The 27,644-nt window shown below is 35.3% G+C and overlaps 2 protein-coding genes across 11 annotated transcripts; both read left to right on the top strand.

The window, feature by feature from the left end:
* LOC115717162 (retrovirus-related Pol polyprotein from transposon RE1) lies at positions 1-19,597 on the top strand. 9 transcript variants are annotated; one of them, XM_061115875.1, is made up of 24 exons: positions 56-216; positions 1,069-1,249; positions 7,602-7,819; positions 7,923-8,028; positions 8,128-8,229; positions 8,325-8,375; positions 8,459-8,537; positions 8,645-8,916; positions 9,018-9,198; positions 9,344-9,372; positions 9,468-9,616; positions 9,766-9,964; positions 10,069-10,124; positions 10,213-10,336; positions 10,467-10,529; positions 10,617-10,676; positions 10,776-10,937; positions 11,081-11,152; positions 13,385-13,386; positions 16,132-16,225; positions 16,563-16,699; positions 16,789-16,869; positions 16,958-17,063; positions 17,272-17,623. In XM_061115875.1, the coding sequence occupies exons 2-24, from the start codon at positions 1,076-1,078 to the stop codon at positions 17,356-17,358; spliced, it is 2,604 nt and encodes an 867-aa protein (XP_060971858.1). In that variant the 5' UTR covers positions 56-216; positions 1,069-1,075; the 3' UTR covers positions 17,359-17,623. The 9 variants fall into 9 exon arrangements, 6 of the variants coding, with proteins under 6 accessions (XP_060971856.1, XP_060971857.1, XP_060971858.1 ...); XR_009687961.1 differs by lacking the exons at positions 11,081-11,152; positions 13,385-13,386; positions 16,132-16,225; positions 17,272-17,623 and adding exons at positions 18,299-18,349; positions 18,595-18,694; positions 19,036-19,597 and having other exon boundaries at positions 22-216; positions 1,066-1,249; XR_009687960.1 differs by lacking the exons at positions 11,081-11,152; positions 13,385-13,386; positions 16,132-16,225; positions 17,272-17,623 and adding exons at positions 18,299-18,349; positions 18,595-18,694; positions 19,036-19,597 and having other exon boundaries at positions 25-216.
* LOC115707070 (sphingolipid C9-methyltransferase 2-like) lies at positions 19,081-27,644 on the top strand. 2 transcript variants are annotated; one of them, XM_030634902.2, is made up of 4 exons: positions 19,081-19,180; positions 27,090-27,170; positions 27,250-27,357; positions 27,524-27,644. In XM_030634902.2, exons 1-4 carry the CDS (start codon positions 19,089-19,091, stop codon positions 27,612-27,614), a joined length of 372 nt encoding a protein of 123 aa, XP_030490762.2. In that variant the 5' UTR covers positions 19,081-19,088; the 3' UTR covers positions 27,615-27,644. The 2 variants fall into 2 exon arrangements, with proteins under 2 accessions (XP_030490762.2, XP_030490771.2); XM_030634911.2 differs by having other exon boundaries at positions 27,250-27,344; positions 27,524-27,609.

The following is a 27,644-nucleotide window of genomic DNA, read 5'->3' as shown; positions in this document are numbered from 1 at the left end:
ACCACGTTCATTTCAAACATAGCTAGCTATATATATATAGATGCTTTATACACCTTTAATTTTGTGCCTACCATTTTGTACATTCTTATGTTCATATACCCTACTATAAAATCTAGGGGCTTGGAGTTGGAGTTGCCAAGGACAGAACAGAAACATAGCTAATTAAGATTGATATTTTGTTTGAGTGAAATTAAGCTCAAGAAATACACATCCATTGTAAGTTTTCTCATCATTTTTCTGTTTTGTTTGTGATAGTGAGAAGAGAATACATTATAATTAGTTGTGATTGTGTATGTGTATATTACAAATCTCTTTCCAATAAGAAAAACCAATAGAAAGATCTATGTGTGCCTAAAAACTGTTTATATTTATGAATGTACTTTTTTTGAAAAAATTTAGGAGAATTATCATGTATTTTTTTTTTATAAAATTTATTTTTATTTTGAAGTTATGTTATTTTTATTTTGAGATTATGATGTTTCTATTTTATAAAAGTTATTTTTATATTTTAAGATTATGCTGTTTTTATTTTAAAATTATGTTATTTTTATTTTTATAAATAAATAAAAAATCAAGTATAAAAGGATAAATAAAAAAATCTTATCATTATTTTTGTGAATAAGTCATTATATTCATTCACGATCAAACATTACAACATTACAACTTTAACTTGTGAACTAATTACATGTATTGCATATTTGGCTCATTCATATACTATCTTTCTTTCAAATCTCATCATTTTATTTTAGTAACGGTTTTTTTTAATTTTATTTTATTGAAGTACCTATATATATATTAGATTGTTGGGATTCGATCCAGCTATACTCTCTATGGACCTAGCTCAAGTGATTATATATGTAGTATCTATACTATATATGTATATATTGAAGTACTAGTACTTTTGTTATGTTTGGTGTAATTTATAAAAAGAAAAAAAATTGTACTACTTTTGCTTTCATTTATTTTCTAAATAAAAAGTATATTTATTATATATAGTACTTTTGTCTAATATTATTTAGAGTGATCATTTGATTTCACATAAATAATAATTATTATAATGAAAAGCAGAGAAAAGATGAGAGTTGCAGTTGTTGGTGGTGGTATTAGTGGGCTGGTTTCTGCCTACGTATTGGCAGAAAATGGGGCTGAAGTGGTTGTATATGAGAAAGAACACTACTTAGGAGGCCATGCCAACACTCTTACTTTTGATGGTTTTGATTTAGACCTTGGCTTCATGGTCTTCAATTCTGTAAGTACCACCCTCTTTTTATGTCCTTCCCTACACTTTTTCATATTCATTTATAAGATATTTTTTCAAGTATTCCCAACAAGAATTGGGTGTAAAACAAGTTTTTTTTTTTTTGATAAATGTGTAAAACAAATTAATTAAATTGCACTTCAAAACAACCATTTCAAAAGAAAATTAAGAACAGTTCTTGTGATTGGCTAAGAGCTCTATCACTATATTGGGTTCATTATTCTTGAAACAAAGATAATTGTATAAATTATTATTTTTTATAAAATTTAAATTTTATATTTTTACTTTAGATAGATTTTTTTCTTATATATTTTTACGGTGTTTTATTAAAAAAAAAATACGAAAATAACATAATAAAAATAACAAGAATATAACATTCAAATAACAACAAAAAATAACAATAAATTAGCATGAGTATAACATAAAAATATATTAAAAAGCTGTATTTTTTATAAATAAAATTATAAAAATATTTAAAATTCCATAATAATATTTTTGTTTTTTCATTAATTATCCTTATGTATCTTCATTTCTTATTGAAATTACAATAACCCCTTAATTAATATATCCTCAAAGTGAAATCTTTCATTTGATAAAAAAATTATCTACATAGTAATTTAAAAGTGCTTCAAATTTAAATCACACTAAACAATCATAGTTACCTTTAGTAATAATTTTTTAGTCACAACATATTTACTTTTGTAACTAAATATTAATTTAGTCACAACAAAAAATTACTTGTGACTAAAACATAGTATTTAAATACAAATTATCACTAATTTAGTTTTAGTCACAATAAGTATTGTGACCAAAAATAGATTTAATCTCAATAAATTGTAATTTTTGTGACTAATATACTTTTAACTGTGGACCTTTTAGTCACAACTTTTTCATTTCTAGACATAATTTTTGTTGTGACTAAAAGTAAGATTTTTTGTAGTGTCATCTCATAGAGCTCCAATTAGTCCAACCTCCACACCTAACGCCTTTGTGGCTTCAACAAACACTACAAGAAGCAGGGCTGGTTCTAAAGTATATGAGGTTAAGATGAAATTAAATTTTAGGACCCTTGTATAAGTAGTTTTATTATTATTAAAATAATGATTTTAGTACTTTGGTGTAGTGGTTTAATATTTTAAAGTTCTTAAAAAGTGTCAAGATTCAATTCTCCATAGGCATAATTTAATATTTCTAAAAAAAAATTAAAGGGTGAATAGCAGTATAAGTACTAAAAATTTTGAGTTTAGAATAGGTATGAACCTAATGATTTTTTTTAGCAGCATAAGTATCCAATGCTTGTAAACTAATTTTCTTTTAGTTTCAGTACGAACTCCGTTTTGAATATATTAAAAGAAGGTTTGGAAGTAACTAATATTATATATTTTTGTCAAGCCCCAATAATCTGAGTCTTATGTGCCCTCTTCAAGACAATAATAGAGTTTGTACTTACACTCCTACTACTTCAAAATGACCCTTTCGACCACTATGGTAGACACTATATATTTTGATATATAATTTCTTATTATTTAATAGTTTATCTATATACTAATTTTTTTTTTCACAATTTTGAGGCCTTGAGCATTCGAGGCCCAAGGCACAACCCTTGCCCGCCTCTTCTGAGGGTCAGCCCTGACAAAAAACAGGAGTTGTTCCTACCTTGAAATCTCCAATATTGTGCCAAAAAATGTACTCAATAATGTGCAAAAAAGTGAACAAATTTGGCGCATTACAAATCTTGTGCTAAATTTGGCACAATGATTCAAAATTTGCATAACCATTAATGCACAATTTTATTATTTACTTCTATACCCTTTTATTATTTTATTAGTATATTTAGCTATAACATTAATTATGAACTCTTTATATTTTTTTATTATTTTACATAATAAAATTAATGGTACAGTTACTATTTTTTATATATTTTTAAAAAATATATTAAATTTCGATCAATTTTTGTTATTGTGCATTGGAGTATAATACTAAAAATCGATGTAAATATATCGCAATTTTTTTTTATAATAAATATAATATAATTTTTACATTTTTCACTGTAGATAGTCTAAAAACTATTAATTACTTCCTACCTAATACATATTACTAGAGGAAACAATTATTACCCTTATTATTAATCAAGGGATAATTACATAACACACTTATTTTTGTAAAAAAATTACATTTTTACGTTTAATGAATTTTTTGTTACATTTTTATGGTTTTCCGTAAAAACAACAAGAAAATTACATAAAAGTAACATAAAAATAACATCAAAATAATAACAAAAAATAACATACAGATAACAAAAAATCAACAACAAAATAACATGAATACAATATAAAAAGACCGTATTTTCTGTAAATAAAATTAAAAAATTCGTAAAAATATTTAAAATTCCGTAAAACCGTATATTTTTTGTTGTTTTTGTGTATTTGTGAAATTATCCCATTATTCAATTTGGAATTTTGATGGCCCATTAACAGTAACACTTGTCGCTAATATTAGTGGACGACACTATAGGCTCCATAGAGGATATGAACGATAAAATTATTTTAAATAAATAGGTTTATTATATTAATTATTTGTAGTATAAATATTGATATTAAATAAATATCAGTTTGTCTACATTCATTTTCTCTATTTTTTTTTTTTTAGTTTTAACACATGTTGCCCTTAAAAGGTAATAAAACTTATCTACAATTATTAGTGGCGACTCACGATAGTCGTTCTTAATAACCTAACTATTAGAGGCAACTTTGTACCACTCCTAAAATAGCTTTACGGAAAAGTAGTGTTTGTCTATTTTGGGTTCATTTGGTAGGTTGTCTAAGTGTCGTATTGTATTATATAACAAGGAACTATATTTATAAAATTTTTGTATTATATAAATTATTACGATTATAAATTTTAATACAATGTGAATTGTATTATTTAATACATAAAAAATGATATAAGCTTATTTATAAAATTTAGAAAGGGTTAGGGATTGGGACCCGGACCTTGACTCTAGACCCAGTCCTCGGACCCTGGATGTCATGCCCCCGCATCAAGCCTTCATTAGGTATCCTCCTACGAACTCATGACTCTTATACATGGGTACATCACTCTGGATGCTTCATAGAATGACGACTGGTCGTGCAAACCAACATGAATGTTACTGGAATGGGAAACAAAACAGAATGTACCAGATTTTTAGCACGTGCAACCATCAAACCAGCCTTAACGCCTTATCCAAAAAGTTGTCCCTCTGAGGCCTCATACCCCTGCGCAAAAGAACGAAAACTAACAAGTGGCTGAGAGTCACCAAGCAACCTTGGCCTCTTGGCAGGCTCTTCAAGACCTTCCTTTCCGGTCCAGCCGCGGTACGACACTTCTAGAGCCTTGAATTCTAGCCCTTTCGCCTTATTAAATGAAAACAAATGTGTGGCACTTCTTGGATCAGTTGGAACGATACAGTAAACCTTTAAATAAGTAAGTTCTGCATCAGATGATGAGCCCATGCGAAAACTTTCTCTTTTATTGGCGCCCGATAGGTAAGGTAGGCTATTAGATTGAGTCGAAAGCCTACCAACGCATAAAGGTTCCGATTCGAGCGAGAGCCCGAACGGGGGAGGCGAATTGTTCTCACTCGCACGATTCCTATAGAAAACTTCCCAGGTGATCACCCATCCCAAGATTACTCTAAGTCAAGAATGCTTAACTTTAGAGTTCTCAAGTGATGGGACACCAAAAAAGAGATGCGTCTTGTTGATATAGGTAGTACCCCATCCATCCATTTAAGTCCTCTCCAATTCTATAATCTCATATCTACACAGTCTTAGACTCAACACACTTGACGTTTACTTAGTGATGTGAGATTGCACAACTTATCTGGTACGTCACCTTTTAGATCACAGGACTACTGACTATCACATTGAACATAGACTTGGACCCGCCTAGACCAGAGATCTCGAACCCCGAAATCCAAACTTGGAACTTGGACCAAGATTCAGACCCCGAATTCAAACCTTAACCCAAATCCAGTGGCAAATCTAGAATTTAACAAAATGCTAATCATACCATAAATATATCCAAAACAATTTTTGATAAGCTAAACTTAGTTGTAATGATGTTTGTAGAACTTTTGTCCTTTTTATAGTTGGCATAAGTTGGAATCTCGATAAGAATGTATACTTTGTTAATATTTTTATTTTTTATTTTTTATTTTTTATTATTAAATACTTATGTTACTAAAAAAAATTATTGGATTTATATTGCAATAATCCCTTCAATGTATAACATGTTTACTTGAAGATTTGTTTCTCTATAAATACTTAACCATTATGGTAATTTTATGAGATGATTCATATTTGATACTTTTTCAAATTGCTATGGCACAGTCTAATACAATTTTTGAAAAAGCTCAAGTTGATTTCTTTATTTTTGAAAAAATTGTGCCATAAAGATGTTTAGTAAATAATTCCAAATTAGCTTATTAAAAAATTTATGAAGAAGTTATAGTTAAAATTTTAAAATAGTTATTTTGATTAGAAAACACTATAAAAAATTTATTTATATTTTAAAATATATCTATGTTTCTCACTAAAATATATTTACTTATTATATATTGCTAAAAAAAAATAAAAAAGATTTAAAATAAATTAATATTATGTTAAAATAAAAAAAATCTGAATTTTAATATATTCATTTTGTTTAAAAAATATATTACATTATATTTTTTATTTTTATAATTTTATGTCAACAAATTACATTAGCTTTGAGTTTCTTATATATTATTATGTTTTTTTTTTTGAATTTTTTTATATTTACATGTGGAAAAATATAATTTCAAAATATTATAAAATATTTTTAATTTATTTTTTTATTAAATGCATATTAATTCATACTTTGAGAAATCAATAAAAATATAGAAAATAAAAATTTTATATAACATAAAATTTGTATATTTAATTAACTAGATTATAATATAATTATCTTTATGTAATAACCCCGCTTCAAGCCTCTATTGGGCCCTTACACTCACAGAATACATGGCTCTTATACGTGAGTACGCCACTCTGGCTGCTTCCTGGACTGATGACTGACCTTACAGACCCACACGAGTGTTTTGAGTGTGCTTTGTCCTCACTCGCACGCTTCCTGAGAAAACTTCCCAAGAGGTCACCTATCCTAAAATTGCCCCAGGCCAAGCACGCTTAACTGTGGAGTTCTTTCGAGATGGGCTATCGAAAAACAAGATGTACCTTGTTGATATAGGTAGTACCAATCAGTCCATTTAAGCTTTCTTCAACTGTGCAGTCCCATACCTACACAATCTCAGAATCATCCCACTTGACCTTCCCCTGGCGATGTGCGATTGCACATGCATGCTTACCTGGTATTTCCCCTTACGGAATCACGAGACTACTGACTGTCACAATCACCCCCCCTTACGGGGTCTGACGTCCTCGTCGACCACACTTCCGGCTGGGTCAAGGCTCTGGTACCATTGTAATGTCCCCGCTTTAAGCCTCCATTGGGCCCTTACGCCCACGAAATAAATGGCTCTTATACGCGAGTACGCCACTCTGGCTGCTTCCTGGACTGATGACTGACCCTACAGACCAACAGGAGTATTTTCAGCGTGCTTTGTCCTCACTCGCACGCTTCCTGGGAAAACTTCTCAGGAGGTCACTCATCCTAAAATTGCCCCAGGCCAAGCACGCTTAACTGTGAAGTTCTTTCGAGATGAGCTACCGAAAAACAAGATGCACCTTGTTGATATAGGTAGTGCCAATCAGTCCATTTAAGCTCTCTTCAACTGTGCAGTCCCATACCTACACAGTCTCTGAATCATCCCACTTGACCTTTCCCAAGCGATGTGTGATTGCACAACTTACCCATTATTTACCCTTACGGATCACGGGACTACTGAGTGTCACACTTTATAATTAGAATTTCAATATTTCATAGCACTTTAAAATTTATAGTTTACCGATATGGTCTAAGTCGCACATATCATACAGTGAGAGAGTCTACTTTACAAGTGTTAAATATGGTGTGGGTCGCGCCTAACATAAGAGATAGTGTCTACTTTACAAATCGAAGGAGATTCTACCTCAAAATCATATGACAATAAGGGGACTTATACCTTAGCCTTATAAAGATCAACTCTTTCTTATATCAATGTGAAACATTTACATGTGTTGTTTGGGAAGACTATGCTTTAACATTCCCATTTCTCTCTCATATGCTTTAACATTAATGTTTCATGGGACTAGACATGTGAGATCCATTGTAATTGGTTATTTGTTCTCAGTTGAATGAACTTGATTCCCCCTCTTATTTTAAAAAATTAAATATTTGACAGGTAGAACATCCTAACATGATGGAGTTTTTTGAGAAGCTTGGAATTGAGATGGAGACATCAGATATGTCATTCTCAGTGAGCTTAGATGAAGGAGAAGGATATGAGTGGGGTACTCGAAATGGCCTCTCAAGTTTATTTGCTCAAAAGAAAAATCTCTTTAATCCTTACTTCTACCAAATGATTAGAGAAATTGTTAAGTTCAAGAATGATGCAAACAGGTCAATTCAACTATATACATATTCTCTGTTTACTTTGTATTCCTTTTCTTTATTATACATTTATCTGATTTCTTTATTGAGTTCATTTTTATGGCCATATTAGCTATGTTGATATGCTTGAGAACAACCCGGACATAGACCAAAACAAATCGTTAGGCGACTTCATTAAGTCTCATGGTTACTCCGACTTGTTTATGAAAGCTTTTCTTGTGAGATCACTTAAACTTTTCTACTAACTCAACTCTATTTGTGCATATTAGTAATAACATTTAATATTATAAATGTTTATTGTGTATGCAAATATATAGATTCCAATGGTTTGCTCAATATGGTCATGCCATTCAGAAGTTATTATGAGTTTCTCTGCTTTCTCTACCCTTTCGATTTGTCGCAATCACCATCTCTTTCAGGTATAATATATAGAAGTTTCTACTCTGTTTGGACACATATATATGTACATATTAGTAATAACATTTAATTTTATTGTTGTTTTTGGCTTATGCAGTTTTATGATCATCCTCGATGGTATACTGTCAAAGGACGTTATGTAAATAAAGTAAGTAACTTTTATGAAAATAATAAATACGGAATTCAATTATCATTATTATTATTAAAAATTACTATTATTAAACTAAACAGTTAAGAGAAGAGCTAGAGAATAGAGGTTGTGAAATTAAAATCTGTTCCGAGGTACAAATGATTTCAACCATTGATAAGGGTTAGTGCTCAAACTCATTTTACATTAGAAATTATGGCTAATTACATTTGCCTTTAAATTTCTTTCTGAAGTTATAATTAATTTAGTTATGAGATTTTTTTTGATAGGATGTGTAGTTCACAATGAAGATGGTTCTAAAGAAGAGTATAATGGGTGCATATTGGCTGTTCATGCTCCTAATGCTCTGAGATTACTTGGAGACCAAGCTACTCCTGTTGAGCACAGAGTACTTGGTGCTTTCCAATATGTTTATAGTGACATTTACCTTCATCGTGACAAAGCTTTAATGCCCAAAAACACAACTGCATGGAGTGCATTGAACTTCTTAGGGAGTAGAGACAATAAAGTATGTTTGACATACTGGCTCAATGTGATTCAGGTGATCAATATTACACGCAAATTGTTATATACACAATCTATCTCAAACATTAAGACTATAATTAACTTTGAATGTGGATTAATATATATATATATATACAGAATCTTGGTGAAACAAGTCTCCCTTTTCTTGTGACTCTCAACCCAGATCAACCACCAAACCATACATTGCTTAAGTTTTCAACTTGCCATTCAGTCCCATCTGCTGCTGCTTCAAAAGCTTCACTCGAGATTGATCGAATTCAAGGAAAAAGAGGAATTTGGTTTTGTGGAGAATACCTGGGTAAGGATTTCTACTTGTGGGATGCCAAATCTTTTGAAATTTGAGACAAACGACAATATGGTAGAAGGGGTTGCTTGCTTCCATATTAGTTTTTTTTCTATCTTAAAAAAGAAAAATTTAATATGTTTTCACATACTTGTTTCAGGTTATGGCTTCCATGAGGATGGATTAAAGGTGCTTACTAAACGAAATAAATTTATTTAAATAATTCAATCATGTAAAAAATGTTGTTCTCAACAATGGCATAAGAATAATGTTCATTTTTACAGGCAGGAATGGCTGCAGCACATGGTTTGATTGGAAAAAGTTGTGACTTTCTTAGTAATCCAAATCACATGCTACCTTCCCTGACGGAAAGAGGGGCACGCCTTTTTGTTATTAAATTTCTTAAACAATTTATCACTACAGGATGTTTAATGTGAGTAATTGTACTCCTGAAGTTGGAATCATTTGAATATGCTAGTTATTTGTTGAATAAAATTCAAATCCTTACATTTTTTTTACTTAGTGTGTATTTTGTTTCAACTGAGATCATAATTTATGTATTGTACACTTGTTGTGTAACAGTATATTGGAAGAAGGGGGTACAATTTTCACTTTTGAAGGAAACACAAATAAATCTTCACATAAAGTATCCATCAAAGTTCACAATCCACAGTTTTATTGGAAGATTATGACAGAGGCTGATTTAGGCTTTGCCGATGCTTACATCAATGGAGATTTTACTTTTGTTGATAAAGATGAAGGTTTACTAAATCTCTTTTTGGTAATAACTATATAATATTAAATTTATAATATTCTAAATTAAATTAATGTTCTTGGGTTTTTCTTGTCAAAAACTTATGTATGAAACTCTCTTCTCTTCTATAGATCTTCATTGCCAATAGAGAATCACAATATTCAGCCTCCAAACTAAAGAAGAAAGGGTATAATAAACTTATTGACAACATCTTCTTATATATATATATGTTAGCATGATAGTACTGGTTTTAATCTCCTAAAATTAACTGACAGGGGATGGTGGGCTCCATATCTTTACACAGCTACTATAGCCTCAGCAAAATATTTCTTTCAACATGTTTTAAGGAAAAATACACTTACACAGGCTCGCACAAACATTTCTCGCCATTATGACCTGGTACTAATTAAATAAATTATTGAAAGAACACATAGAATTTTTTTATCTTTTTTTTTTTTTTGGATAAAGTAAAGTTGTTGGAAAAGTAAAATCCTGATTACTTTACATTTGTCTCTTTATGTGTTTTTAGAGTAATGAACTTTTTGCTCTGTTTTTGGATGAGACAATGACATATTCATGTGCTGTATTTAAGGTCAGAATTGAAACCTCCTAATAATTTAATGTTCTAAAAGTTTAACATGTACTAGTAATTTTATTGTGAATTAAATTATTATTTCAGTCAATAGATGAAGACTTGAAGGTTGCACAACTACGAAAACTTTCTATTCTAATTGAGAAAGTGAGTTTCTTTATTATAAAATTATTGTGTATAATTCGATGTGCATTGTCATAAAATGTTCTTGTATTCCATAATTTTTTTTTTGTCTTTATTATATAGGCCAAAATTGAAAAGAATCATGAAGTTCTTGATATTGGGTGTGGTTGGGGAAGCATGGCTATTGAAGTTGTCAAAAGAACTGGATGTAAGTACACAGGCATTACTTTATCAGAGAAACAATTGGAAGTAGCACAAAAGAAAGTGAGAGATGTTGGCCTTCAGGTACTAAATATAATCAACCAACTAAAATTCAATGAAGTTATTTATCGAGTACTTTTGTTCTCTATAACACTCTCTTTCTAGCAAGATAGTTGACAAAAATTCATGATTATTTAATTTCTTTTGACAAATAATGCTGGTAATAGGATAACATCAACTTTCTTCTCTGTGACTATCGACAATTACCTGATGACTACAAATGTGACAGAATCATATCTGTTGAGAAACCGTTAGAAACCAGCTCAGAAGGAGAGAGTTGCAGCAGAGTTAGTTAGATTGTTAGCAATTAGTTATAACCATTTGCATTCTGTTATTTCCTTCAGTTGCTTATTTTTCTTCTGTTTACTCTGCTATAAATACCTCTGTATTGTAACTCTTTCCATTAATCAATAGAGAGCTTCCTTCATTCCAAATCTCCTTTTCCATTCTTCACTTGGTATCAGATTCCAGTCATCCATGGCGACTCACGCTTCTTCAGCTTCCAACTCTGTTCCTGCTCATGTCACCACAAATGCCTCTGGTTCTCGTCTCGTTGCCTCTCCCTTCACTTCCACACTCAACTCGATCGTCTCTGTCAAACTCGATCGAGTCAACTACATCTCTTGGCGTGCCCAACTGGTTCCGGCGATTCGTGGCTACGATCTTCAGGGATACGTCTTTGGTACTACTCCTCCACCACCCGAAACAGTCCAAATCACAGATGAGAATGGCGAACAGATTCTCATCCCTAATCCAGAACTCACGGCATGGAATCGCGAAGATCAGCTTCTCCTCAGCTGGATTCTTTCTACGCTGACTCCGCCGATCCTCAGCCAAGTTGTTCGTTGCCGTACCAGTCACGAAGTTTGGAGAGCTCTTGAGACACTATTTTCGTCACGAAGCAGGGCACGGATCATGGATCTGAAGAATCAACTTCAATCGTTTAGGAAAGGAGCCTTAACGATTTCGGAATACTGCGCTCGCATGGAAAGCATCTCCGACACTCTGCTTCTTGCAGATGCTTGCGTACCAGAAGACGATCTGATCATGAGTATCCTCAATGGCCTCCCAGCTGAATATGATGGAGTCATCAACAGCATCCTTAGTCAAGGAAACATGAATGTTCAAGAAGTTCAGTCTCTCCTGTTGAGTCAAGAAAATAGACTCCATCGCTGGCACACCACTACTATAATCGAGGTTCCTCCTTCGGCCAATCATGCTCAGATCAGTCATCGAGGCCGTGGCTCCAACTCAAATAGGAGTCGTGGAGCTCACAGAGGCCGTGGACGCGCTCGCGGATCTTCAAAAGGCACTGGATCTAAGATCGTTTGCCAGATCTGCACCAAACCAGGCCATAGTGCTGTTGATTGTTGGTATCGTCATGAAGAGGACTCTACTCCTCCCTCTCAGCCATCAAATGGAGACAATACCAACACCAAGGCTGCCTTCCTTGCTACACCAGAAACTGTTATCGATCCAGCTTGGTATGCGGATACTGGGGCTACAGATCACATCACAGCTGATGTCAACAATCTCAATCTTCACAATGACTATCACGGTTCTGAGAAACTCATGGTAGCTAATGGTGAGCTTCTTCCTATATCTCATACTGGCACTGTATTCTTGAACTCGTCCCCTCACAATACACCTATTACTTTACATGATGTTTTGTGTGTTCCTAATATCAAGAAAAGCTTAATAAGCATTTCTAGACTTACTGCAGATAATAACATTTTTGTTGAATTTCATTCTAATGTCTGCTATATCAAGGACGAAGTGACAGGTCAGCCTCTGGTGGAAGGACAGCTTAAGGATGGGCTCTACACTCTCTATCCCAGTCAAGATAACCCTCCCTATACTAAGTCATCTAAGGTTCAATCCGTCAACTGTGTTTCAGCTACTAGTCAAAGTCGTCAACCTAGTTTGTCTCAATGTTTTAGTACTGTTCGTACCAATTTCTGTAAGTGGCACCAGCGTTTGGGTCACCCTAGTAGTAAGGTTGTTACTCAGTTAATCCATGTACTCCCTGGTTGTAATACAAAAATGAATAAAGCTGAATTTTGTTCTTCTTGTGCCTATGGTAAAAGCCATGTTCAACCATTTAAACTTGCAGAGACTAAAACTACTCACCCTCTCCATCTTATTCACTCGGATCTATGGGGTCCTTCCCCTATTTTATCCAAGTCTGGCTATAGATATTATGTTACATTCCTTGATGACTATACCCGGTACACATGGATTTTTCCATTACGCACCAAAGATGAGACCCTATCTGTGTTTCAAAATTTTCAAAAACAAGTTGAAAAGTATTTTTGTCAGTCTATTAAGTTGTTTCAAAGTGATTGGGGTGGGGAGTATAGGCCGTTCTCTAAACTTCTCCTTTCTAAAGGAATCTTACACCGCAAACCATGTCCCCACATCCATCAACAAAATGGTAGAATTGAACGTAAACATCGCCATATTGTCGAAAGTGGTCTTACACTTCTCGCACAAGCCGCAATGCCACTTCATTTTTGGTGGGAGGCATTTCTCACAGCCACATACCTTCTAAATCGAATGCCAACACCTGTTTTGAAAGGTAAAAGTCCCTTTCAATGTTTGTTCAATTCTACTCCCGACTACACCTTCTTACGAGTTTTTGGTTGTGCGTGTTATCCTCACCTACGGCCATATAACTCACAAAAACTTCAATTTCGTTCCACGAAATGCTTGTTTATTGGGTATAGTCCTGAACATAAAGGCTATTGTTGCCTTCATCCATCTGGCCGAACTTACATCACACGTAATTGTCTCTTTGATGAGAATGAGTTTCCCTACTCAACACTCTTTCCTGAGTCAACCAACTCTAGTACAGACGGTTTCGAGTATAACAATGGTTTCACCTACACTCCTTTTGTATATGAGTCTATTGTCAACTCTAGAGTCAACTCTGAGCCCACTCCAGCAGCTGCTCCTTCCACACAACATCCTACTCCAGCAGTTCCCCTTCAGACACAGCAATGTCATGATAATCATGCTTCAGCAAGGCCTATACCAGCTGCTATAATGGCACATATACCGACTGTAACTACTTCAGATTCATCTCCAACAGCAGCTCATTCCAATGAGTCTCTTCCTACTGTTTCTACTGCTGTTTCGAATGACTCAACGCAGCCTACTGCTATGGCCAATGTTGTACCTGCTGCTGGTGTTGTTTCTGGTGCTCCTACAGCTGCAACAACAGCTGCTGTTCCCTCCCATTATCGGCCAGCAGCTGCTTCTATCCATGGTATGCAAACTCGTGTTAAATCTGGTATTATTAAGCCTCGTGTTCTTGCAGCCACAAAGCATCCATTTGTTGTTAACAGAGGCAAGTCTGAACCTACTAGTGTCGCTCAAGCGTTACTTGATCCGAAGTGGAACTCAGCTATGAATAAGGAGTTTCGGGCCTTAGTTCGTAATCATACTTGGGATTTGGTGCCTCCCGATTCTCTTTACAATGTTGTTGGAAACAAATGGGTGTTCAAAGAGAAACTCAATGCCGATGGGACTGTTCAAAGACAAAAAGCACGCTTAGTGGCCAAGGGATTTCATCAAACTCCGGGTCTTGATTTTTCTGAGACATATAGTCCCGTCATTAAACCAGCAACTGTGCGTATTTTCATCGCTGTAGCTGTCCATTTCGGCTGGGACATTCAACAACTTGATGTTGATAATGCCTTTCTCAATGGCATCTTAAAAGAGACGGTATATATGACACAACCTGAAGGTTTTGTTGACCCCCAATATCCTCATTATGTTTGCCACTTAAAGAAGGCTCTTTACGGTCTTAAACAGGCACCTCGGGCCTGGTTTGAAAGGCTCAACACCTCTCTTTTGCAGTGGGGATTTACACCTTCCAAAGCTGATGTTTCTTTGTTCATTTATCACAAGAACTCTCAGCTAATTTTTCTTCTTGTTTACGTGGACGATATCCTTGTAACTGGCTCACATCTGTCTCTGATTTCCAAGCTTGTGGCTGACTTGAATCATACGTTTGCTCTCAAACAACTTGGTTCACTTCATTATTTTTTGGGCATTGAGGCTTATAGAGATTCAACTGGCATCTATCTCTCTCAATCCAAGTATGTGGCTGATCTTCTCAACAGGCTTAAACTAACAGGAACCAAGCCTTGTTCGACACCTGCTGCACCTCGGCAAACCTTGTCTCGCAGTGAGGGGGAACCAATGGATGATCCTAGTTTGTATCGCAGTACAATCGGTGCTCTTCAATACTTAACTCTCACTAGACCCGATATTGCTTATATTGTGTCTAAGCTTAGCCAGTTTCTTCATTGTCCCACTACAACACACTGGCAAGCATGTAAGCGGGTTCTTAAATATCTAAAGGGTACTGCCACACATGGAGTTAGCTTCAAAAGAGGATCATCTCGAACGCTGGCACTGCAAGGTTTTTCCGATGCAGATTGGGCTAGTTGCCCAGATGACAGAAGGTCCACGGGTGCCTACTGTGTGTATCTTGGTTCAAGCTTGGTATCTTGGAGTTCTAAAAAACAAACGGTGGTAGCAAGGTCCAGCACCGAATCGGAATACAGGGCTCTTGCCCATGTCACAGCTGAGATAATGTGGCTCAAAGCTCTTATTCAAGAGATGCATATACCGGTTCACAACACACCAATTATCTGGTGTGACAACTTGGGTGCTGCATCTTTAGCTGCCAACCCAGTGCACCACGCACGAACTAAACACATTGAAATAGATGTGCATTTTGTTCGTGACATGGTTCTGCAGAAGCTCATAGACATTCGGTATGTTCCAACACTTGAGCAAATTGCTGATGTTCTGACCAAAGGTGTTTCAGTTGCTCGGTTTCTCAGGTTCAAAGACAAGCTTCAAGTTGTTGATTCCCCTTTTCGCTTGAGGGGGAATGTTGAGAAACCGTTAGAAACCAGCTCAGAAGGAGAGAGTTGCAGCAGAGTTAGTTAGATTGTTAGCAATTAGTTATAACCATTTGCATTCTGTTATTTCCTTCAGTTGCTTATTTTTCTTCTGTTTACTCTGCTATAAATACCTCTGTATTGTAACTCTTTCCATTAATCAATAGAGAGCTTCCTTCATTCCAAATCTCCTTTTCCATTCTTCACTATATCTTGGTGAGTAAATACTAAATTTTGTGTCAAGCAATTAATAACATTTTCTTTTATTCTAAATTAATGTAATTAATCATATTTTGCATTAGTGGGATGTTGGAGCATGTTGGCCACAAATTTATGGAAGACTTTTTTGAATGTTGTGAGTCTATATTAGCAGAGAATGGCCTTCTTGTTCTACAGGTAATAAGAATTGACATTTCATTTCGAAGCTCATGAATAACATTTCATAAATCAATTCTCTTCTTTTGTAGTTCGTTTAAGGTTATTAGAGAGTCTCATATTGATAATGTGCAGAAACATAATAGCATAACTAAGATACATGGGCTATATCCTACTTTACCAACCACACTCCTACATTAAACATGGTAGCCGAGCCAATTGTAATTCAGAGATAGTAAGCCAAAAAAAATTACTATCGAACTGTGCAGGATACCATTTTGAGAGAATGTTAGAGTCTCACGTCGAAACAATGGTAAAAGTAATAATGGTGGTTTTGTATGTTCTCATATTTGTTTAGTTTATATCAATGCCGGATCAACGATACGATGATCATAGAAGAACCTCAGACTTTATGAGAGAGTACATTTTCCCTGGGGGATGTCTACCTTCATTAACTAGAGTAACATCTGCCATGGCTGCTTCTTCGAGACTCTGGTAAAACATATATTTACAGGTCATATTTATTTTGTTATGTGTACTCATTTTTCATTTGTACTAATTACTGTTATTTATTGAAACTACAGTGTGGAGCACATAGAAAATATTGGAATACACTACTACCAAACACTGAGGACATGGAGGAAAAATTTCCTGGAGAAGCAAAGGTTAGTGGATATAATTGTGTAATGAAATTTAGCATTGTATATAATAGGATTTTTTTTGTTGAGACATTAATTTGAGTTTGTTTTAAAGTGAAATCTTGGCTCTTGGATTTGATGACAAGTTCATTAGAATGTGGGAGTACTATTTTGATTATGCTGCATCAGCTTTCAAGTCTCGAACTTTCGGCGATTACCAGGTAGAATGGATTTTTTTTTGCTCTATCATATACAATGTAAAGTACTATTGGGAAGACTGATTCGTTTGGTACGCCGTATTACATCGTATTTTATTGTATAGTATTATATTAAATTCAATATAATACAATACAATACGGATACGACGTTCCAAACGAGCCGTGAGTAGATTAAACTTAATAAGGAGTATATATTTTTTTTCGGTTGCAGATTGTGTTTTCACGTCCGGGCAATGAGGCTACTTTTAGCAATCCATTTATTGGTTTTCCTTCTGCCTATGGAAATGATTTTAATTAATATAAATATATAATAGAGATTTGAACTCATCCCCTCACAGACACACAATCACTTAAGGCTAGTTACAAGTGACGAGTTAATAATGTCCTTATTGGAGTTGTGGCTATTTTAATAACTTTCTCTTTTATTTTCTTATTCTCTATTTAACGTTTTAATATTACCATATTGAAGACTTGTCAGTATGTTTTTTTATAAATGGGACATGTTGGTATGTTGTACTACTACTTTTTAATTAACAATGACAATCCCCTAAATTTGAAATGAACTAGTTTCTCTTTGCTTGTTCTCTTGCTAAAGGTTGGTTATGTCTCCCATCAAATTGTAATTTGTGTTAGGTAGTGTTGATTTTCTGTAAATTATATTTATGTCCTTTAATTTTATGTAACATGTCTATAAATTCACTACTGTAATATTTGTCTTTAGTTAGTTTTTTCGGTGGTTCAACTTCAATATTTATGAAATTCAGAACTGAAGGGAATTCCCGTTAAAGAGAAAGGGATCAAAGAAAACTGAACGCGAAAAGAAGTCCTTATGGCTTCAATTATTTGCTAATAACGAAGCAGCAAATAATTGAAGCCATAGGTTACCACAACATAATATGCTTTCTATAATACCCACATATAACATTAATAAAAAGGGATTTTTACAAAAATACTAGATTTTGGGCAACAGTTTTTAATTTTACTGCCACACAGAATTTTTTACAAAAATATTGTTTTTCTATAAAACAACCGTAAAATAACAAAATAGAACAATTAAAAACAACAGTAGAACAACTAAAAAACAATCGTGGAATAACAGTAAACTTAATACAGTACACAACATGAAACTTTAGATAACAAGCAACCATTAAAAATAAAAAAGTCTAACAAAGTCTCACGTTAGCTTTTACCAAATAACAAACTCTCCTCACCGATCTTTCACCTCTTCGGCGTTGCAGTTAAGCAGACGACTACAGGACAGAAGTCGGCACAGGCGATCGGCGTTGCAGGTACTCAGTCTCGACCTAATCATCTCCTTCTATTCTTTATTTTTAGGATTTTATTCTTTCTTTTTTTCCTTTTATTAAACTTTTGTATGCGATTATACAGAAACAAAACTTTAGTACAATTTCAGTAATTTGGTATGAACATTACTTAATCCATTAACTGGGACTTGTAATTCAGTTAATGCCAGTTTCAGTTTGGAGTTCAAATGTTTTAAAATGTTTCTATAATGTAATATTAATATTGTTAGAGAATCTGCGGTGTTCGAGCTCAGGTTTATCGGATCCGATTGTAGAGACGAATTGAATTGTTCCTTTGAGGACGACGCTCGAAGACGATCGATAGTCTGGGTTGGTATTTTCGTATTTCAAACTCTCTTTTGTTTAATCAATACTTTAATTACAAACTCTATTTTCTTTTTCTCTTTTGTTCTGCAATTCTTACAATTTTTTTTTCTGTTTTGATGATAAATTATTGAAGTTACCGAATAGTCGAACAAAGTGACTAATAGTTTTGGAAAGAGTCAAAAGAGGGGCCACGATGATGAAGGAGAAAAAATGTGGAAGAAAAAGTCTATTTTTTTCAATCTAACTTATTGGGAGGCTTTGCTTGTTTGTCATAACTTGAATGTCATGCATGTTAAGAATATTTATGAAAGTTAACTTAATATATACTTTGTTGAATTGCATAGGGAAGTCAAAAGATCACTACGAATCGAGATTAGCTTTGCAAGAGTTGGGTATCATGACACATCTCCATCCTTATGAAGTAAATGGCATCATTCGTCTACCTCCCGCAGCCTACACATTATCAAAAGTTGATAAAGAAATTATTTTGTAAGAGGTTATTTTACTTGAAATTATATTATGGATATAGCTCTAACATTAGCAATTGTGTAGATGTGGAGAAACAAAAGCTGACGGGACTTAAATCTCATGATTATCATGTGATTATGCGGCAATTATTAGTTGTTGCTGTAAAGGGTTTGATGGAAGAATGTTGTAGAGTGACAATTCTTCGACTTTTTAAATTTTTCTATGAATTCTGTCAGCGTGTGGTAGACAAAGAGGAGATTCTGAAGCTGCTGAAATTCTTTGCAAACTAGATGATTATTTTCCACCTTCTTTCTTTGATCCAATAATTCACTTAGTTGTCCATCTACCACGAGAAGTGAGATTATGTGGTCCTATGCAATAGCGATGGATGTATCATTTTGAAAGATATATGAAAGTACTGAAAGGTTTTGTATCAAATTATGCATGCCCATATGGATGTATTGTGAATCGTTATCTTTCCATCGAATGTGTACGTGGGCTTCTGAAAACTACGCCTCTGCTCTGACTTTATGGCCGCGGCGAAGGTGTATCTCGCCGCGGCGACTGAGACTTCAAAAATCCCCTTCTCTGTTCTCGAGTTATGGCCGCGGCGACAATGATCTAGCCGCGGCCAGAAGTGCGTCAAGTCGAAATTTGGCATTTTTCTTGGCTCCGCTTGTCTTTTATTGCACTTTTGCATCCCGAGGCCTCCATAACTCCGAGGAACCTAAAATCATAGAAAACAAGCATAATTCCGTCCTAAAACAACGAAAAGCGAACATAAAATTTATCCAAAATATAGGCTAGAAATAGCCTAACAAATTCCCCCAAACTGAATCTTTACTCGCCCCCGAGTAAAGTTAAAACTCAAACTAAATTTAAACAATGCAATCAATAATTAAACCTTCAAATGATTGAACTATCACTGCCACCTGCACAACTTCAAGCAAATCTATAACCAGAATTTCAACTCAATAACTCAAAGAATTAACTTGGATGGATGCACAATTCATAAGTAAGCAATTCATATGGACACAAAACACCTCATTTGACAATCATATCACAGTCCTTCTACACTCTCCGACATTCCGCTAACCCATGTTCAATAAGCTTGAGTGACATACCTCTCTCCACTAATGTTGACAATTCTTGCTCAGAATCAAAAGGTCTTTTTCGGTTATCATAGCATGGCTTAGGTAACGGGTAGATGAGAAGTCATTTAAGCTACATTATACCATAAGCACAATTATACCAAACAAGCACCCACACTTTTCCCTTCTTTCATCCCAAAGAAACTAGTAAGAGATTGCATTTTTCTTTCTTTTATTTCTTATTTGCCTACCTCATTGTTCACATTTGATTCTCAAGAAGAATTTATAACATTTATTTTTTTTTTCTTTTGTTTGTTTTTTTTCTTTCTTCTTTTCTTCTTTCTTTTTACAATAGAGGCACATCAACAACTTTTTTTTTTCAATCTCTTACTTTCAAAATTATTCCCCCACTTACAACAATTCATCCCCCCCCCCCCAAAAAAAAAAACTTACATAAAAGCTTATGGCATAATAAGGTACGTTGATGATGAAAGTAGTTAAAGATAACGAATTAAGCTTAGTTAAGTGGTGAAAATTTTAAAACAGGTTAAGGCTAAACTTTTGGTATACTAAGGATAAAACTTTTTAGGTGGGCTTGAAAGGCTCAATCGATCCAAAAAAAACTCGCCTAAATCATTTTCCGAACAAAAATCATCAAGGATTTCGCTTCAAGAGAGTATGTCAAACAAGTTTTATTCCATGTCAAACAAACATTCCACAATCCAAGTAGAATAAAAGTGATACACGTCAAAAATAAATGTTTTGCATCCAAATGAACAACCTTCTAACACAACATCCAATTCAATTCAAAGAGTTATGACTCAAGCACACGGTTAAGATTTCAATCCATTGCACAAGTAAACAACAGTAATTCAATCAATTTTTTCCAACTCAGATATCAACACACGACACTAAAGATACCAAAGACTAACTAAAAACAAAACGAAAAAACTGAGATAAACTGAAAAAAAAAATGAAATCTGTCCCCCCAAACTAAAGATGCACATTGTCCCCAATGTGTGAAAATAAAATTGTGGTCTAGAGAGACTTACCTGAGCCCCATCAGAAGGGGTTTGGTGGAGGTGGCTGATCATAAGGATTGAAGCGGGGCGGCATTGCAAAGTAGTTGGGTTCTTCCACACCGACATTCATTCTTGTGATTAGCGTGTTCAATTGGACCACCTATTGCTCGTCAAAAACGCTCTTTTGGGCCATGTAATTCTGAATGTGCATATTCTGTTGAATAAGATAATTCAGCTGATCATGCGTGTACTGCATGGCTGGTCGAGAGGCCCAACAATACGTGGCGGTACAATGTCTTCATGCTCCTCTCGTTCTTCCGCAGGAGGATTTCTCTGAGCTGGCGGTTGACCATGGGGGTGCGGTGGTTTAAATCGAATCACCGTGGCCATGAAGATACTGCGTTGTGACGCTGCCTTTGTATCATAGGAGTATTGTGGTACTCCATGTGCTTCACACAAGGTGGTGATAATGTCAGCTAGCCCGAGTCCATCCCCACAAGATCCCTCAATCATCATATCAAAACTCACTCTAAGTATGTCCCCCACATTTAATTTCCAAGTTCATGAATAACATTTCATAAATCTATCTTGTTTGAAAGTTGGATTTTAGTAACGTAATAAAGAAGTAAGGAAAAATGTAGAAAATAATAATAATAAAAAAAATTCTCATATTTGAAATGGAATGAAAAATTGTATCAATCCAAAAATTAATTTTTTTTTATTCTCTCGTACATTTTTCTTATTTTTTTTTTACACATCAAAACTTAACTTCCGAACATATATAGTTCGGAATATAACATTAGTAAAAGTAGTAATAATAATGGTGGTTTTATATTCCCACATTTTTTTTAGTTTATATCTATGCCTGATCAACGATACGAGGATCATAGGAGAAGATTAAACTTTATGAGAGAGTACATTTTCTCTGGGGGATGTCTACCTTCATTAACTAGAGTAACATCTGTTGAGATAGAGAGAACGGAATGAATTGAAGTGTATTCTCATTACACTGAAATGAGCTAAAGCTCAGTATATATACAGAGTGTATTTACAAAGGAAAAGAGAGAATCTGTTAAATAAATACAGCTGTACAGTATAACAAACTTGTAACAGAAATAACAGATTCCTAAACTAACTCCTAACTAACACCCCCCCGCAAACTGAGTTGGGATAGTGAAGCCAAGCTCAGTTTGGATCGAAGAAGTTGAAATCGTGGTGTGGACAGGGCTTTAGTTAGGATATCAGCAACTTGGTCTTGAGCTGGAGTGTGTTTGACAAGAAGTTGGTGTCTAAGAACTCTTTCTCGCACAAAATATAAATCCAGTTCAATATGCTTCGTTCGGTTGTGAAGAATTGGATTTGCAGACATCAGCACGGTGCTTAAATTGTCACACCAGATAGTGGGAACTGGTTGATGAGAAACACCAACTTCATTAAGCAAGGACTGAAGCCAAATAATTTCAGCAGTGGCACTGGCAAGGCTTCGGTATTCAGCCTCAGTGCTTGATCTGGAAACAGTTTTCTGCTTCTTCGAACTCCAGGAAACCAAGTTGGAACCAAGGAACACACAAAAACCAGATGTAGACCTTCGATCATTGGGATCGGAAGCCCAATCAGCATCACAGAAGCCAGTCAATGTCAATGAAGAGCAGGGCTGTAAGTGAAGACCATGATCAAGTGTTCCTTTAAGATATCTGAGAATTTTCTTCACAACCTTGAGATGAGACTCAAGAGGATTGTGCATGAATTGGGAGACCTTGTTAACAGCATAAGCAACCTCGGGTCTTGTAATAACAGCATATTGTAGAGCACCTACAATGCTTCGGTACTGGTGTGGATCAGCCACTGGATCACTCCCAACACGTGATAATTGTTCTCCTCCTGTCATAGGGTTGGGAAGTGGGTTAGCTAAATCCATTTTGGCTCTACACAAAAGATCCATGATGTATTTTCTTTGGCAAAGATGAATTCCATCATCTAAGTATTGCACTTGGATGCCAAGAAAATAATCCAATGGCCCGAGATCTTTAAGTGCAAATAGGGCATTCAAGTTGGAAATAAGAAGAGAAACCTCAGAGGAAGAACTGCCAGTAATAATAATGTCATCTACATAAACCAAGATGAAGGTTGTATGTGATGATGTAAGTCTTAGAAAGAGAGACTGATAAGATTTGGCAGAAAGAAACCCAAACTTGGTAAGAGCAGCCCTTAACTTGTCAAACCAGGCTCTTGGAGCCTGTTTGAGCCCATACAGTGCCTTTTGTAACTTGCAAACATAGGTAGGATGCTCTTTGTCCACAAAACCAGGAGGTTGAACCATGTAAACTTCTTCTATTAGGTCTCCATTTAGAAAAGCATTGTTAACATCCAGCTGTCGAATTGGCCACTTGTTTGTCAAAGCAATTGTCAAGATTACTCTTATGGTAGTTGGCTTGATGACAGGGCTAAAGGTTTCAGTGTAGTCATAGCCATATTCTTGTAAGAAACCTTTAGCAACAAGCCTTGCTTTGTACTTAATGACAGAGCCATCCTTGTCCTCTTTCTCTCTATATACCCATTTGCACCCTATGGGTTTTCGATCAGCAGGCAGTGGTACAAGTACATATGTTCCATTCTTTTTAAGGGCACTGATCTCATCATGCATAGCACCATTCCAATGAGGAGACTTAAGAGCAGCTGCCAGACTTAGAGGTTCCTTGGAAATCATGTAGACCTTGGGTTTGTAAGTGCCAACCTTAGAACGAGTTACCATTGGGTGATTATTGACTGAAGCTGAGGAAGGAATGGCAGTCGTGGGTGCTGGAACATCAGGAACTAAGGGCTGTTGCTGTGTATTATCTGTTGGACCAGGAGCAGTAGCAGAGGTGCTTTGAGATGGGGAAGTAGAAGCAGTGACTGGTGCAACATTAGAGGCAGCAGCAGCAGGAACCAAGATGCTGGTGGAAGTATTCGAAGCCTCAGAGGTTGCAGCACCAGTAGTGGGGTGATTAGTGACATGGCCAGTGGTGGAAATAATGGATGAAGGGCCAACAGAATGAGAAGAAGAAGAAGGCACAGATTGATTAGGGAAATTGAAATTCATCAAATAAAACATCTCTAGAAATATAGATTCTTCCAGAGCTAGCAAGACATTTATACCCTTTGTGCTTCAAACTGTAACCAAGAAATGTGCATTTAACAGACCTGAATTCAAGCTTATTTTTATTATAAGGCCTAGTGTTTGGAAAACAAGTGCAACCAAAAACTTTTAAAGTGCTATAATCAGGTTGTTTGTTGAAAAGTTTGTTGAGAGGAGTGTCATTATTAAGGACACGAGTAGGGAGTCTATTAATGATATAACAGGATGCTCGAACAGCCTCATCCCAATAAGAAAGAGGCATTGAGGCTTGAGCAAGTAAAGTGAGAGCACTCTCAACAAGGTGTCTATGTTTCCGTTCAGCTACACCATTTTGTTGGTGAGTAGTAGGACAAGACACACGATGAGTGATTCCATTAGTGAGAAGATAAGGTTCAAGAGCTTGAAATTCACCCCCAATCAGATTGAACAGATATTATAGGTGTATTAAATTCCTTTTCAACTTGAGTTCTAAAATTAATGAAGGTGGGAAGAGCTTCAGACTTAGCTTTTAAAAGAAAAACCCAAGTATACCGAGAAAAGGCATCTATAAAGTGAACATAATATCTATAACCAGAGGAAGAAAGCATGGGGGAGGGACCCCAAAGATCTGTGTGTATCAACTGTAATAGCTTAGTATACACAGTCTCAGATTGAGGAAAAGGAAATCTGTGAATTTTGCCTAAACAACAAGCATTGCAAAAATCAGTGACAGCTTTATTTTTATTTGGTATATTACATTTGCTCATTACAGCTGTTACAACCTTGGCAGAGGGATGAGCTAGCCTCTTATGCCACAATGAAAAAGGATTACAAGTGGAATCAGAAAAGGGAGAGACACTAGTATTGTAAAGGCTATGCATAACAGTGGGTGGAAAATGATCTGCAGAGTTTGACAGATGCATTTGGGAAGGGTCAATGACATAGAGACCATGTTTGAGTTGTCCCTCAAGCAGAGTCTCCTTCGAAACCTGATCTTTGACATAACACCGATTAGGAAAGAATTCAAAAAAGGCATTATTATCGTGAGCAAACTGAGAAACAGATATCAGATTTTTTGTGAGATGAGGAACATGTAACATGTTATTTAAAATGAATTGTTTTGAGTGATAAGGAGAATGAAAGAGAGAATTACCAATGTTTTGAATGGGAAGGCCAACACCATCACCCATGTGCACTTGGTCTGAACCAGTGTATGGCTGTTTCTGAGTGAAATTTGCAGGATTTGGAGTGCAATGGGTAGTAGCACCAGAGTCGGGGTACCACGCATCATCAGAAACAGTAGCAGCAGTAGCAACATTAATAGAGGGATTGTTCACATTGGCAGCTCCTAGACCAGGAAAATCCATATTGAACCTTTGATAACACCGAGAAGCCAAATGACCAACTCTGGAGCACAATTGACACACAGGTCGTGTGCCTGGTTGAGCAGAAGAAGGAGTAGAGGAGCCACGACCTACAGAGGTGTTTGGATTTGTGGGGGAAAAACCAGGAAGGGGAGATCTTGATGAAATGGCATAAGGATTCCAAGCACCACGTGCCTGATTAGGGAAAGAAGGATTGGGAGAAGATGATGGTTTAGATTCAATGGTATTAGAGGGGTGGGATTGAGATCGAAATCGAAATCCACAATTTGTAGTCAAATTGACAGAGTCAAGTTCTTTGTGGTGATTCTCCATTCGATGTTCTTGAGACAGCAGGAGTGTCTCTATTTCAGCAACTGAGTAATCATCATGTCTTGAATTGACAGAGATGACAAAGGTATCATACATGGAGGGTAAGCCTTTGAAGATGGCAACAATATGCTCTTTTACTGAAACTTGATGACCAACAGATCGAAGTCGATCCACAAGAGTTTTTATACGGAGGAGATACTCATTGATGGAAAGGGAGCCTTTCTTGAAGTTCTGCAATTGAGTAGTATAAAGATCAATTTTAGCAGAGGTTTGAGTGACGAAATATACCTCTAGAGTTTGCCAGATTTGAGTAGAAGTTTCAGCTCCAACAATTCTGGTAAGAATCGAATCGGACATGGATGAAAGGAGCCAAGAATACAGGAGCTGGTCTTGAACTTCCCACTCCGTGAAACGAGGATTGATGAGACCAAGAGCTTCATCTTCTTGATTGAGAAATTTCAGAGGAGGACGAAATGAAGCTGAGATATAATCTTGAAGCCGATGACCTCGAATTGCAGAAAGAATTTGTGGACGGCAAAGGAGGAAGTTATTGTCATCCAATTTGACAGAAACTTTATGAGAAAAGACAACAGGATTGAAGGTGTGAATCTGAGCAGCCATGGTGGAAAGAGAGCAAGAACGAATGGAGAAGATGAAGAGTGCGGAAGCAGAAAAAAAAGGTTACTCTGATACCATGTTGAGATAGAGAGAACGAAATGAATTGAAGTGTATTCTCATTACACTGAAATGAGCTAAAGCTCAGTATATATACAGAGTGTATTTACAAGGGAAAAGAGAGAATCTGTTAAATAAATACAGCTGTACAGTATAACAAACTTGTAACAGAAATAACAGATTCCTAAACTAACTCTTAACTAACAACATCTGCCATGACTGCTTCATCCAGATTCTGCTATATCTATCTGTATAGATTACATTTACATCATCAATATTATATAATTGGTTTTTGGTCACTTTATATACTGATTGTACTAATTATATATCCTTATAATAATCCAAGTGTAGTGTGGAGCACATTGAAAACATTGGAATTCATTACTACCAAACGCTGAAGATTTGGAGAAAGAATTTCCTAGAAAACCAAAGGTTAGTAAATTAATAACCATGTAATAAAATGTGTATTAAAATTATCAATCTAATCATTAATTTATGTGTGTTTTGACAGTAAAATCCAGGCCCTTGGATTCAGTGACAAGTTTATTAGGACTTGGGAGTACTATTTTGATTATTGTGCTTCAGGTTTCAAATCACGCACTATCGGTGAGATTACCAGGTTTATAATACTTTACATCAACTACCAGCTTGTTATATAAATATATATCTAATCTAAACTATTAAATAAGATGATTTTCACCATAAATCTTGTTGATATTGACCGAATACATATTGTTAGGCATAGCCTTTCATATTAAACTTAAAATGATTATATTTTATTGCAGATTGTGTTTTCTCGTCCTGGCAATGTGGCAACCTTACTCATCCCAAGGGCGGACCCACATAGAGGCGAGGTGGGGCAGTCGCCCACCTTAAAAAAAAAAAATCGGGAAAAAATATATATGC

Source organism: Cannabis sativa, chromosome 5, assembly GCF_029168945.1.
Source record: "Cannabis sativa cultivar Pink pepper isolate KNU-18-1 chromosome 5, ASM2916894v1, whole genome shotgun sequence".
Classification (NCBI taxonomy): Eukaryota; Viridiplantae; Streptophyta; class Magnoliopsida; order Rosales; family Cannabaceae; genus Cannabis; species Cannabis sativa.
The sequence above is the reverse complement of the archived record's forward strand: the minus strand, read 5'-3'. Positions and strand labels throughout refer to the sequence as shown.

Coding starts and splice junctions, on each gene's coding strand:
- LOC115707070 (XM_030634902.2), top strand. CDS start 19,089: ATGACACATCTCCATCCTTATGAAGTAAATGGCATCATTCGTCTACCT. Junction 19,181..27,089: donor GTTGATAAAGAAATTATTTT/GTAAGAGGTTAT, acceptor ATCCAAGTGTAG/TGTGGAGCACATTGAAAACA. Junction 27,358..27,523: donor ACTATCGGTGAGATTACCAG/GTTTATAATACT, acceptor ATTTTATTGCAG/ATTGTGTTTTCTCGTCCTGG.